The following is a 13,572-nucleotide window of genomic DNA, read 5'->3' as shown; positions in this document are numbered from 1 at the left end:
ACATAGTGTTAATAAAGATTATTATTGAAAAATAAATATATATGGAAAAAAAACAACATTAATAATTAATGAATAAATACATTAACAACAACAAATATTTATTTATTTATATAATGCACTACTGGTCAAAGGTTTTAGGACACCCTCATTTTTCTAGTTATTTATTTAAATTAAAGTTGTTCAAGTCCAGTGAATGAAGTGCCAGAGGTTAAAAAAAAAAGTAAGGTTAGCCAAAACTGTAAAATAATGTGTATTTCAGAATTATACAAAAAGTTTCAGGGACCACAAAATGGGTCAACAATTTAAAGCTGTTGTGCAGAAATGGAGGTTGATCAAGCCTTGGCAGTTGGTGCAGCTAATTCCGACAAGTGTTCCAAGTTCTGCAGTACTTACCACTTCCTCTGTCTGCATAAAAACAGTGTTCGGAACACACTGTGGTACTATACCCTTGTGAACATCAGTTGAATAGTATTATACTGGAGAAAGTAATTTGTTGCTACAAAAATGGCAAGACAAAAGGAAATTAACACTGGAAGAGACACAGACCATCGTAACACTTAAAAATGTAGGTTTTTCCTCCAGAGAAATTGGAGTCTTCTAAAACTTTTGACCAGTGGTGTATATTAGGTATGCTCGGATCAGGGTTTTATGCTGCCGATTACGATCATCCTGCACTGAAATTGGCCGACACTGATACCGATCACGTGGATTAATCATACATGTTTAAATTTATGATGAGTGGTATTGGCCAGGGGTGCTGTATGAAAGAGAAAGTCAGGACAATTCCAAGGTCCCTTGACTGCCAGGGGGCCCAAAAAATAGGACCTGTATCTGTACCTACTAACTATACGATATGAAAAAAGGAACCATAAAATCACCTAAATTTAGACAAAAACATACTTTACCTACTTTTTCAAGACAACATGTGTCACTCGTGAAACTTCCAGAGGATGAGACGCCTTGTTTAAAGAGACTTTGGATGTGAGAGTACATTGGTGGAGCTCTAGCAGGACCTCCAGGTAAGTGAGAGAGCACTCGGCGAACCCGGTGTCTTCCACCGCTGAGAAAGTTATTTTTTGGGTTACTTGCTTAGCCTTCTGACTGTCACGCACATACGGGCGAGTGTTGTCCACATGGCTGTGTTAGCTGCCCTTTGACTGTTGATCACACTGTGAGCCTCAAAAACTCAACATACTCCGTCAGGTGTTTGTTCTTCAAATGCCGTATTAAATGAAAGCTTTTTAACGTGCTACCCCTGCAAGATAGCTTTCTTGGCATGTGTTGGCAGTTAAGTTCCACACGGCGGATGTGTTGTTTCTTTTGGCCCTCCTGCACACTGCAAAGGAAGGTGGGAGGAGGACGCTGCCCAAGATGTTAGTTAGGGCAAGACACTACACTGCACGCAGGGATTGCTGCGGCCAGCAATAGTACTAGCCACAGGTGATCAGCTTTTGTGATGGAGCGTTGAAAGGCATATGCCGATCACATGCTTTTTTACCGAAATCGGACGATATTGATCTGTGCCCGATGGATTGGAGCATCCGTACTTTTCAACACATTCATTCATTTTTTTATTGTTGAGTTCTATTGTTGAGATGAGAGTTGATAACTTTTTCATCTTTGGTCTGAGCAGACTGAATATAAAAACACTCTGTGGTGGAATAATAAGAACAAGAAATGCAGTTCATTTATGTTTACATTTCTGTGATGTGACTTTAGGTGTTATAAGCAAGTCACTACAAGGTTCCATGCTATTAGACACAGCCCATTAATGTATTTTCCCCCCCGGAGGTCTGTAGTTTGTTTCCACACTTCACAGATTTAGGTTGCATGATTATTTATTAAAGAACATTCAGTTTAACTTTTGTAAAAACAGCAAAGCTCTGCAGAGTCATTTGCTAGTTTATATTTATGAATGTTTAAACAGAGGAAACATTTTGCCTGGTTCCCTAAACTCCCATGGACAATTACAGAGCAATGCACATTTTGTGAGTCACATTAAGCATTTCCTTTTTTTAATTATTATTCTCGTTGGGTCCATGCATGTATCCCAATACATGGAAGGGGCTCAGACTAGCCCAGTGTTTGGAAGTACGTAGAGGCGTGTCAGAAGCCAAAAGTGTTAAATGAGACCACCCAGTGTGAACATGTGGATGACAAATTGCCACTTAGTTTTGTGCTTTAAAATATAAAAATAATAAGCTATATAACATAAATACTCTATACAAAATACTACATATTAGCGAGGTCACGAGACACGCAGCTCACGAGTTGAGGCGATACACCAGATTGGGTCCACGAGAACGAGACAAGATGAGATTTAATTTAATGAGAGTAATTTTAAGAAATGCACAATGAAAAACATGCCTGGACAAATAAACTTTTTATTTGCCAATGTTTATTGTCCCACAAATTGACAATAGATCGTGTTTTATACACAACAGACCCAAAGAAAATATTCAATACTGATTAAACACAAATCTAGCAACTTTTTCTGGTGTGGTGAGTTTTCTGGTATTTGGGGACTTAAAATTGAAAGCACGTATTGTTCTGCAGTTTGTATTGTTACTGAGCAGCAGCAGTGGTCCGCCTCGTCCCAAAGTAGTCACAAGCGGTCAATGCACTGTCAGCTCCCACGGCACACTTGAGAGCATGCTGAAGCTCTACGCCTCCATGAATCACGCAACCGCGAGGCGAGATGCCACCAGGGTGGATCTCGCCCTGTTTTACAGAGCAGGATCTAAAAATGTAAATGTTTCTTCATCTTCATTAAATTACTACTCATTACATTAAAGGGATCGTTTGGATTTTTGGACATGAAGTTGTATGACATCCCCATCAGCATTGTAGTCCAATAACAGCGACTTACCCCCCACTTGGTCTCCTAAGGTCAGTTCTGGTCAGATTTCCGTGCTGAAGAACGTAGTTCCACTTAATTGCTGGCGTCAATTAAGTAAAGAGTTTGGCTTCTCAAAACAATAAGCGTTCAAAAGATTAATTTGCATCACAAAAATGCCTTCTCAAAAAAATCAGACCTCACAAAACGTTGTATATTTGTCTCCCGCCGTATTCCGGCGCACTGTTGCCTCTCCATTCTTGTGTATGTGACGCAGACGCTCGCATATACTTCCGCGATGGAGCGCCGCGGCCATCTTGTTTACGTATGTGTTCCACAGCGGAAGAAGATGCAAGTGTCTTCGTCACATTCACATGAACGCACAGGGGACAGTGCGCAGAGATACGGCGGGGGACAGATATAACGCAGAGCGTTTTGTGAGGTTTGAGTTTTTGAGAAGGCATTTTTGTTATGCAACTATTTTAATCTTTTGAACGCATAATGTTACTGTTATTGGACTACAATGCTGACGGATATGTCATACAACTTCATGTCAAAAAATCCAAACTATCCCTGTTTATTCAATATGTTTGTAGTATATTTTTATTTGATTATAGCTGCAAATCACTGTAATCTTTGTGTCATGCTCCTCGAAGTGACGGCACCCACTCTAGTACCCCTTTTAGGAGACTGACCCTTATACAATATACAATAAAAACTAGGGATGTCTGATATTATCGGCCCGATATTGGCATAAAAATTTAATATCGGCCAATATTGGTATCAGGATGTGTCCCTATAATGAAAATTTAACATAATTTAACATAATGTTGTATATAGTCCTATGGGCTCCTGTATTTTCCGGCGCACAAATGACCTCATCAAACCGCCTCTCAAGCGTGTAAACAACCATGGGTGGCTAGTAAGTAGCAAGCTATCTTGCTCCTTCCATCCATCTATTTGCTATTTTCTATGCCGCCTATGCTCACTAGTAGGAATGTTACAATTCCCGGAAGTAAATGGCGGTAAAGTCTGACACTGTGTGCATGCTGGATTAGGAGAGTCCGTAGAGACGTCCGTGAAAATGCTGCTTTTTCATATAATACCGGGTCTATTTTCATTTGTATACATCTTTTTTAGGTAGATTACTTTTCCTCTTCAGTTTCGTGTCGGATTTATACTAAGTGTTGGACCACCTCGACTCATACGACGGCCAACTTTAAGCCTTTCAAACTCATGGATCGGAGCTTCAGAATACAGATGCATACATGAATGTTATGACACTTGATTTTCTTTGCTGGACTTTTTGATGACCAAAAAATGTAAACAGCTACTCTGTTGACTTTTAAAACAAATGCCACAGCCTAAGCCTAATCACAAGTATTTCTCAGATGTTTTACGATGTTGTTTACAGCCGCGTTGAGAAGCTAATTGCTGATGCTGTATCCATTCGCTTCACAACAGATATGTGTTAGTTACATGACAGGAGATCTGTGTGTTACACATATCGGTATCGGCTGATATCGGTATTGGACAATATCGGCATATCGGATATCGGCAAAGAGGCAATAGCGGACATCCCTAGTAAAGCCTAAGGAAAAGATGATTTGTACTAAAATAGTAAGATGGTGTTGAGGTTTGGCAATTACGGAAAACCTTCAAAAGGCTCACTCAATTCAGATGAATAAACACTTTTTCTTTTTTTTTCCACCAATGCCATGGATTTGTGCTTTTATTTGTACACCTGAAATCTGCCCTGCTTATTTTGTGCGTGGCATTCATTCCTATTTGATTCCCTTCAAACATAATAGTTCAAGGTTGTTTAAAATTGCTTTTGCATAATGTATTGTTATGATGATTGTGTATTATAACACCACCAATAACAGGTATATAACTCTACATGTTTTTCTATTCTTCAGATAACAGCACACAGAATGTTACGTGATCAGATTTTTTTTCTACTTGAATTTTTTTCAACTTCATGGTTTAAAGTAAGAGAAAAGTCTAAAGTCTATATTTGATATGTCATACATTTACAACAGACTTTCTTATGTGTAGCTCAAACACAATCTGTTTGAATTTAGACTCAGGTTATTTTAAAGTAACATTGTACCATGTTCATAATAAAGCATGAAAGAAACAAATTAGAGCTCTCCAACAGGTAGCTTGCAAGCTGCCAGTAAAGGGTCAAAGAATATGTAAGTATATGTGCATCAAGTCTCTCACTGCTTTTGTAGCCATTCAAATCATAGACAAGCTGCTTCTTTTCATGGCAAATTACCACAGAAGGGCATAATAGTGGAGTGGAGTGGAAATTTGGTATGCAAATATTACAGTACAAGTAAATGTTAAGGGCCTTAACTTTGATGATGCTTGGGGAGTGAATCTCTTCACATGACTGTGTTTGTCCAGTGTTCATTTCATTTTCTTTTGTTGTTAGTATGATTTTTTTTTTTTAGACATATTGTACTGAGCAACCAGGACAGATACTTTCTCACGATCAAAAGTCTGTTAGATATTATTATTACATCTATAGATTCAGTATATTAGCTCAATGCATTGTCAGTCTAATAAAGGGGTGTCCACAGTGCAGCCCGGGGCTGTTTTTTTTAATCGGCCCACAGCACTTTTATAATTAATCAAGGAAATTAAAACCACAGCAAAAATGGAAAAAAGAGCAGTAATTTTACTAGAATGTTGATGAAATATTCAGGTAGTACAGACATAATATCAAGAGAAAAAAAAGGAAAAAAGTGAGAAACAAAAAAAAGAATAAAGTAGCAATTTTTGAACAATTATGTTGAGAAAAAAAATTATACTACTACAATAAAGTCAAAATATTATATAAATAAATTCATAATATTACAAGAAAAAACCTAGAAGAGGAAAGTTGAAATATTTGTTAAAAAAAAAAGCAAAACGTGCAATATAAGGAGAAAAAATGAATACACTAGGCCCCCAACTTACGAACATCCGAATTGCGAACATTTGCGGATACGAACACAAGCCGACTGGTCTATATTTTATTTTATTTTGCCTTGTAGTCGCGCCATCAGTATTTATACTGCTACTGTACATGCTTGACCAGTAGAGGGCACTGTGACACTGCTAATGGGACCAACAGGAGAGAAAGACGAGGAAGAGGAGAGAGGAAGGCTAAGAGTTGTATGATGCAACCCGGACAGAGCGTGTGATTAAAGTTTATGAAGAGTTAATGGGCCTGCTTAATTCTACACCACCCACAGAACACTTCCTCTTTTAGAAGAGTCTAACGACGACGACGATTTTTACTTTTTTCAATAACTCCTCCTCCTCCACCACCACCGACGACGTATGCTCGACCACTCCTCTTCAGAGGTAAATAACATTTATCATTACGTATTATATCATTTTTATTATTGTTTTTTTCATTAATTATCCTTGTTTAATATTACTACTACATCCAAACTCATATTTACATACATACACATATACTGTATATGTATACACGTACATATAGTACCTATATCATTGGTAATATTACCTTTTACCCGACTTTAGAACAAATCGACTTGCGAACAGTCGTCTGGAACCAATTGTGTTCGTAAGTTGGGGACCTCGTGTACTGATAATACACTTTGTTACTGATAACGCAAAGCTGTGATGCAGACATTTTTTTTTAAATAGAAAAAACGTCTCTGTGTATCTACATGGGCGCACAGAAAAGAGAAAGACGTGTGTGTTCATTGTCACGATTCGTGAGTCAGCCTGAGTGACCGTAGATGCCGTCTTCTCACTCACACAAGCTTAACTCTCACTTCTACACAAACTTACTGTAACTTTCACTTTCTAGAGTGGCGCGGCAACTGCTATATAGACTGGGTACTTTTATTCTGGGCTCTTCCTCAAGCTTCCTCGTCGATGGTAGCGTCTAGAGATGTAACCGAATACATTACTCTTATTTTTCAATGCAATTTGAAAACCTTTTAAATTGTCTGATAATTGGCTACTTCTCCGATAGCAATGGGGTCCAAAGAACCAGGAACAAAAGCGAAGGAATAGAAATAGTTGATTTTTACTTTTATGGATTTTATCACATTATTCCTCTTTGCCAACCCCGGTGCCCTTCTATGGTGGCATCCTGACAAACACGCAAAGCTAAAGAAAAAGCAAAACGCTTAACCCTCATGAGATTTGTGGTTGTTTTACTAGATTTACTGCGGTGATGGAACATCCATGCTAGAAATTCCTGTAACTGGGATTTTTTTAAGGCTTATTTTTGTTTGAACTCCAAATGGACTACTGAGGCGTTTACACTCTGCCAGCTCAATGTTTCGAACAGTTTTATTGTGTAGTTGATCTTTGTCAGTCAGCTCTTGTGGTGCAGATCATTTGTGCCCATCTAAGAAGCACCCAGTCAGAGATTGCATCGAACAGACTGCATGCATTGTCCATGTGACAGCTTGTAATAGCTGTTAAGGCGGCAAGGTGACGTTCCTTTACTAATAAGTCTTGGCCTCATCTCGTTCTCTCCCTGCCAGCTGCGGTGTTACAGTATGCACTTGCTTTCTGTTTCCTCTCTGTTTCACTGCAGCTCCAACACTTGTGCCTCAAACATAGCAATTTAGCTAAAAACATTACTCACTGCTGTTGGCATGCCAGCAGTCAATTTCAGCACTTTAACCTCTGAATGGAAGAGAATTTATGAATTTTCAAAGGCATGATAAAACATATGGCATCATAGTTGGAGTCAGAACCTGCTTCCTGCCTTCCCACACTAACATGCTCCTCACTAACTATTTAGAGAAGAAAAAATAAATGATGCTAGCATAAGTGCACATCAGATTATCTTTAAATGGAAGAGTTAGTCAACACAGGATAATGAAATCATTGTTCAAATGAAATTGTTACCATGAATATAACAGCGGTGTGGCCACAGCAATGGCAGCAAATGCTCCCTACAAAGGAAATAAATGGAAGTAGGCCACAGAGCGCAGCAAAGCGTTGTAGCCGGCATTTGAATTTCAAAGTGCCAGAGTAAATCAAATTTAGCAAGAGGCAAAAGTAAAAATATTGAGCACAGCTTTTTATAAAATGTGCTGTGTTTGCAGTTGACTCCGGGGTTTTACTCCTCCTGAGGTGTTGTGTATTAACGTACTGTGCAGAACGGTCGAGTAAAAGTCACGTGTAAAGACATGTGATTACAACATTAAAGAAGGACATAAGGGAGGTACTGTTTCGAGAATCCTTGGGGTCATTTTCGACTGCACATTTAAGTTTGACAAACAAATCAGCGCTGTCATTAAGTCAAGCTGGGGCTTCTTCCTAAAATCAAACAGTATCATCATTAGGCTGACCTTGAAGGAGCAATTTATGCTTTTGCTACACACGCTTGGACTACTGGTTAGGCCCTAAAGTCTAGGGCCTAACCAATTAATCAATTAATTTGTCTAGGGCCTCGATGGACCAAATCAATATGAACCAAACACAAGCATACGAAAGAGGCAGAAATGCCAATCACTGTTTTCCAAAGTCAAAGCTGATGAATATCAATGAGACTTAAACAGTCTCATTGTTTTGGAAACATTGCTGGTTGTATTCTGGTTAAAATATGTAGCAAAATATCTATCCGTTTTCTATATCGCATGCCCGTATAAGGAAGTCCGGGTTGCATTGACGTCAGTGGAGCTTTGTGTTTAAAAAAAACTCAGCGTGCAGAACCGTCCAAATTTGCTTTCAAGTCTCACTTCCAAATGCGCAACGCGGTGGCATCGTTAACACGAGAAGGCAACATTGTAACAACATTTATAGGTCAGAAAATAGGAAACGCATAATAGGTCCCCTTTAATGTTTTTTTTTTTTTATCTCAAAATGTCCTTGTTAGCAGCTTGCTAATATTTGGAAACAGGAACAGAAAGTCAACTCCTTCTATAATGTCATCAGTGGTTGACTGTAGTAGAGATGCACGATATCGTTTGTTTCAAACAGATACAGCAAATTTTCTTCTTCTCAAGGCTGATACGCTGACTTTTTTATATCTATTTTTTTATTTTGATTTAACTGTAGTTTGTGCACACCTGAAGATAAGAAAGACCCGAACAAAGTTGGGTTTGACCAACTGTACCTGTTGATTTGATTTGTATAAGGGTTTGCATATCTTGACATCACTACAACCACATCACTACAATCAAGAGAACCAGAGTATAGAGCAGAGGGAGCCACCTGTTGTGGCCCAGCAAGGTGCAATGTATTTGGGCACACGCTCCGAGCAGCCGGTCTGGGGCAAACCTTTTGCACTTTTCAAACGCTGCGGCACAACAAGCCCCAGGCGTCATAGCGATGCTGACGTTTCTGGTGCCTGATAAAGTTTTTTGTGCGCTCAGTGATTTTTGTTTCCCCTCGTCGTGGAGCATTTGGTGCAACTAGCACGCAAAATGTCTTCCTCTGAAAGTGCATGTTTGTTGACAAATGAGCTCAAGGGAAGTTATGACAGGCTGTTAACGTCACAGGCAGGAGAATAAAGGAACGCTTGATTTGCTCACCTGTACAGTACGTGTAATCTCGCCTGATTGGAGCATTTTTTTAAATTAGCGGTTATCAGGGCTATTGTTAATGTTGTCGGATTTATTGGTATGATGTCATAATTCCTTATCGTGCACCCCTACTTTCTAGTTTTTTGCTCACTAACACAGATATTACAGTTTTACATGCATAACACATTTCTAAATGCATATAAATGATGAAAGGGATAAAAGATCAAAACAAAATGACTTTTACCTTCATTGAAGACATGATTGACACAAATTAAAACACAAAATGTGGCAGGGAGATCAACACGGACACCACCTTTGTATTTTGTCATGAGTTATTTCTTGAAATCAAGAGTGTTTCACACCTTCTTCATCAAATTGCAACTTTCTTTGGCTGCATTTTTTTTTTTCAGAAATAACTTATTCAAGAAATAACTCATGGCAAAACACGAAGGTGACGTCCGTGTTGATCTTGGTTCCACACTGTGTAAAAGTAACCTTAAATTAATTTATCATTTATCCCTTTGATGATGAGATGAGACAAGATTTTAACATTACTTTAAAAAAAAATACAATGAAAAAATATAAAATATATATATATATATATATATATATACATATATATATATATATACATATATATATATATGTATATATATATATATATATATACATATATATATATATATATATATATATATATATATATATATATAAACATTTATCGCAATCCACTCATTTAATTTCTACTACGTTACCTTGCATTGCTCCTCACGAGGCTGCACTCTTTTGCACCTCTGTGTATGCTACCGACCCCACCTCCACCCACCGACACAAAGAGACTGTATGACTGACAAAAGGGCTCACTCCGTTCATGCCGTTATTCTAGGGAACAAACGCGCAAAGGTGCTGAAACCAATGCACAGAGTGAAACCTATATCTACCTGTTGAAGGCAAAAGACGTGGAAAACAGACACGCATGCACATGGCAATATATTGAGGCTGGCAAAATTATCGAGTTCATTTTCATGTATATTGTGATAAATTAATTTATTTGTTATTATCCCAATCTTAGTGCTCACAAGTTAATTTTTTTCTGAACCAGAAATCTTGTCACGATTTAATCGTACGAGATCTTGTGGCACGAGATCTTGTGACACCCCTAATTGAAATGCATTTTGTATTGTTTTCTGCATGTAAAAATATAATTGTGAAACTAGAGAAACAGGTTTTGTGTTAACATTTTTGGCTGTCTGGAACAGATTAATTGGATTTACATTATTTCTTATGGGAAAAATGTATTTGGTTAGAGTACGTTTTGGTTTGAGTCAGACCCGCTGGAAAGGATTATTGAAGCTAACCAAGATTCCACTGGATTTTATTTGTTTTTAACTGCTATTGTTATTTTTTTATTGTTTTATAATTTATGTTGTCATAAATAATATTTATTTGTATTGTTTACAATTTTAACATGAGTTTACTTCTGTACGCCACTTCGGTTAACTACTGTTTTAAATGTTCTCTATAAATAAATTGAAATTCAATTGAGCTGAAGAATATCTATACAGCTAAAAGTAGAGGCCGCTTTACTTTGCATGCGTTTATGTCAGTTTTAGCTGGACAGAATGTATGTTTTTTTCCCTCCAAATCAATTTGTCCTACAGTTGACTGCAATTAATTTTAAGGAGTAAATTGATTCAGATTCTTTGTTCTGTTAAGCGGAGCACTTTTAGAGTGTTTGATTCAAGTCTTTCCTCTTTGTCAGCAGCAAGAGCGCTTGATGGAAGGAACTGTTACGGTGTCAGGCAGCATTGATTTCCTCACACAGGCCTATGAATGTTCCCTATTCTGATGATTCAATTCACTGATCTCACCGGCTCCAGTCACTCTTACTAGGGTGTTTGCTTGACATGATGGAACATAGCCATGTCAATGTGTTGCCCTGCTCCAAGGCCCACACCCGGTATAAAAAGTGACAAAATACTGAGCGCATAACCCCAGTTTAATTTTCTCTTTCCAGATGGACTGGCTCACACCTGAGATGTGAAGTGTGTTATGTGAGCCAAGGTGTTTTCCCACCTCACTGGTGGTGGGGAGAGATGCTGCACTCCGTTGCCATGACAGCAGAGGTTCTCTTTGTTCTCTGGTTCCTGATGAGCAGTGCGCAGAGTAATCCTATAACAACCTTACCAGTTAGCCGGGAACGTCTGGAAAGGGTGCTGACCCAGGCCAGGGAGGACAAAGCGGCCCCTAAGCAGCTGCAGCCTGAGGACAACAATACTTTAGGTCTAAACAGAACTGGTGTGAGCCGTGCCAGACCAAATCTTAGCTCCCAGTCGCGGGGGCCTAAGGGTGGGAAGTCCCAAGAGCTGTTGACTGAGCAAGACACCCTGAACCAAATAGATGTGGGCCCCACGAGTGACGTCACCCTCTCCTTGGAAGCCATCGACGAATACGCCTACCCAGACTACAGGGGTAAAGGCTGCATGGATGAGAGCGGCTTTGTATTCGCCATCGGGGAGCAGTTCACCCCAGGCCCTTCCACATGCCCTTGCCTTTGTACAGATGAAGGTCCTCTGTGCAGCAAGCCTGACTGTCCCAGGGTGCACCCTCGCTGCGTTAAAGTGGACACCAGTCAGTGCTGCCCGCAATGCAAGGAGAAAAAGAACTACTGTGAATTTCGGGGAAAGATCTACGCTTCACTAGAGGAGTTTAAGGTGAGTTTATGAACTGCATTCACTCATTTTTTGACATGCTTCAAGTGGAACAGAACGCTGACAGAACCACCTTTGACGTTCAAATTAGTCTATGGCAAGCACTACATAAAAAGTAGTTCTCCCGCAGGAAGAAAGCAGTCAAGAAGGCAGGACGGAAGATTTATAATGGCAAAGGTCAGCACTTGTCTTTGTTCTCGTTGGAATATTCCTGTAGGCAGAATTTAGAGCTGCCGCTTCAGCAAACTCTTTCCATGTTGATACACCTGTAGTAATCTTACAAGAGCAAGCTGCAGCATGTGGTAATTTATATGAGAAATACAAGTGTCCCTTAACCATAATGAAACACAGTTTCTGTGGAATCTCTTTCCTAAATAAAAAGAAAGTGAAGTAATTGCAGACACCTGATGAAAACGTAATGGAGAGGGCGATTGAAGGTGTGTGCGGAATGATACTGTTGGCATTTTATAAGTTTAGCTGGAATTAATACAACCTTTTTGTACGTCTATCAAACACGTGTGAGCTTTGTGCTTGCTTCGAAAATATGTACCACTTAAGAAATTGAATACTCAACAATTTGAAGTTTAATTCTTCCAGGATGTGTGCACACCTGAAAGTAAGAGTTGGATTTGACAAACTGTAGCTGTAGATTTGTCCTAACCAAATATGATATCACTATTAGGGGTGTCGCGATACACACAGCTCATGAGACGAGATGACACACGATATTGGGTTCACAAGAGCGAGACGAGATGATATTTTCACATTACTTTTAAGAGAACCACAATGACAAAATAAAGGACTGGACAAACAGACATTGCGGGTTTTAAATGTTTTATAACTTTGCATGCATGACCTAAGCATGATGCTTTTAACGAGGGATATTGGCATAAAAATGTTATATCTGTTGATATTGGCATCAGGTTTTTCCCTATAATGAAAACCGATAAACAACTGTTGTATGTTTAGGCCTACGGGTTCCGGTACTTGCCGTCAACGAGGCATCCAGCGGTGCCAGTACGTGGAACTACTTCGGCACGTCCTGTGTTATTCCTCGTAGTCTGAACTGGGCTTCAAATGTTGAAACCACGGGTGTGGGTGTGCCGCAGATAGCACCGACGTTAACTAACTCGTTAGCTTGTAGTGGCGCCGGCACGGTGTCGTTGTCTCTGTTGTCAGTCTACATTTTCACCCACGTCGAGGGTCACCAAATGTAGAGATGCGAGGTAGGTGGCACCAATCAGTTTACTCTCCACTCAACTCAAGCAGCAGCTCTTTAGCAATAGCTAAGCTGCCATCCCTACTTTTAACTGTGGAACTTTTTTCCACAAATTGAAACAAAAACTAAAAGTGATAGTTAAAATAATGACAGCAGTTGTAGCTGATATTGCTAATAATTTATGTTGGTGTGTACAGTAGTTACGTAAGGACAAGCTTCTGGTTGTACCTTAACACCACGTTAGCTGGAAAGCTGGAAAGCATTTCACTTCTCAACCACACAAGCTAATGAGTG

At 39.2% G+C, this 13,572-nt stretch overlaps 1 protein-coding gene across 1 annotated transcript in view; it reads left to right on the top strand.

Moving 5' to 3' along the window:
- The window catches only part of vwc2 (von Willebrand factor C domain containing 2), a 58,330-nt gene that overhangs the window by 6,039 nt on the left and 38,719 nt on the right, over nucleotides 1-13,572 (top strand). The window contains exon 2 of the mRNA XM_054799706.1: nucleotides 11,366-12,062. Within this exon, the coding sequence (XP_054655681.1) occupies nucleotides 11,445-12,062 (618 nt within the window). The 5' untranslated portion in view covers nucleotides 11,366-11,444. The remainder of the gene's footprint in view (nucleotides 1-11,365; nucleotides 12,063-13,572) is intronic.

This window comes from Dunckerocampus dactyliophorus, chromosome 14 (assembly GCF_027744805.1).
Source record: "Dunckerocampus dactyliophorus isolate RoL2022-P2 chromosome 14, RoL_Ddac_1.1, whole genome shotgun sequence".
Taxonomy (NCBI): domain Eukaryota; kingdom Metazoa; phylum Chordata; class Actinopteri; order Syngnathiformes; family Syngnathidae; genus Dunckerocampus; species Dunckerocampus dactyliophorus.
Note: the sequence above shows the minus strand (reverse complement) of the source record. Positions and strands in the feature narration are given on the sequence as shown.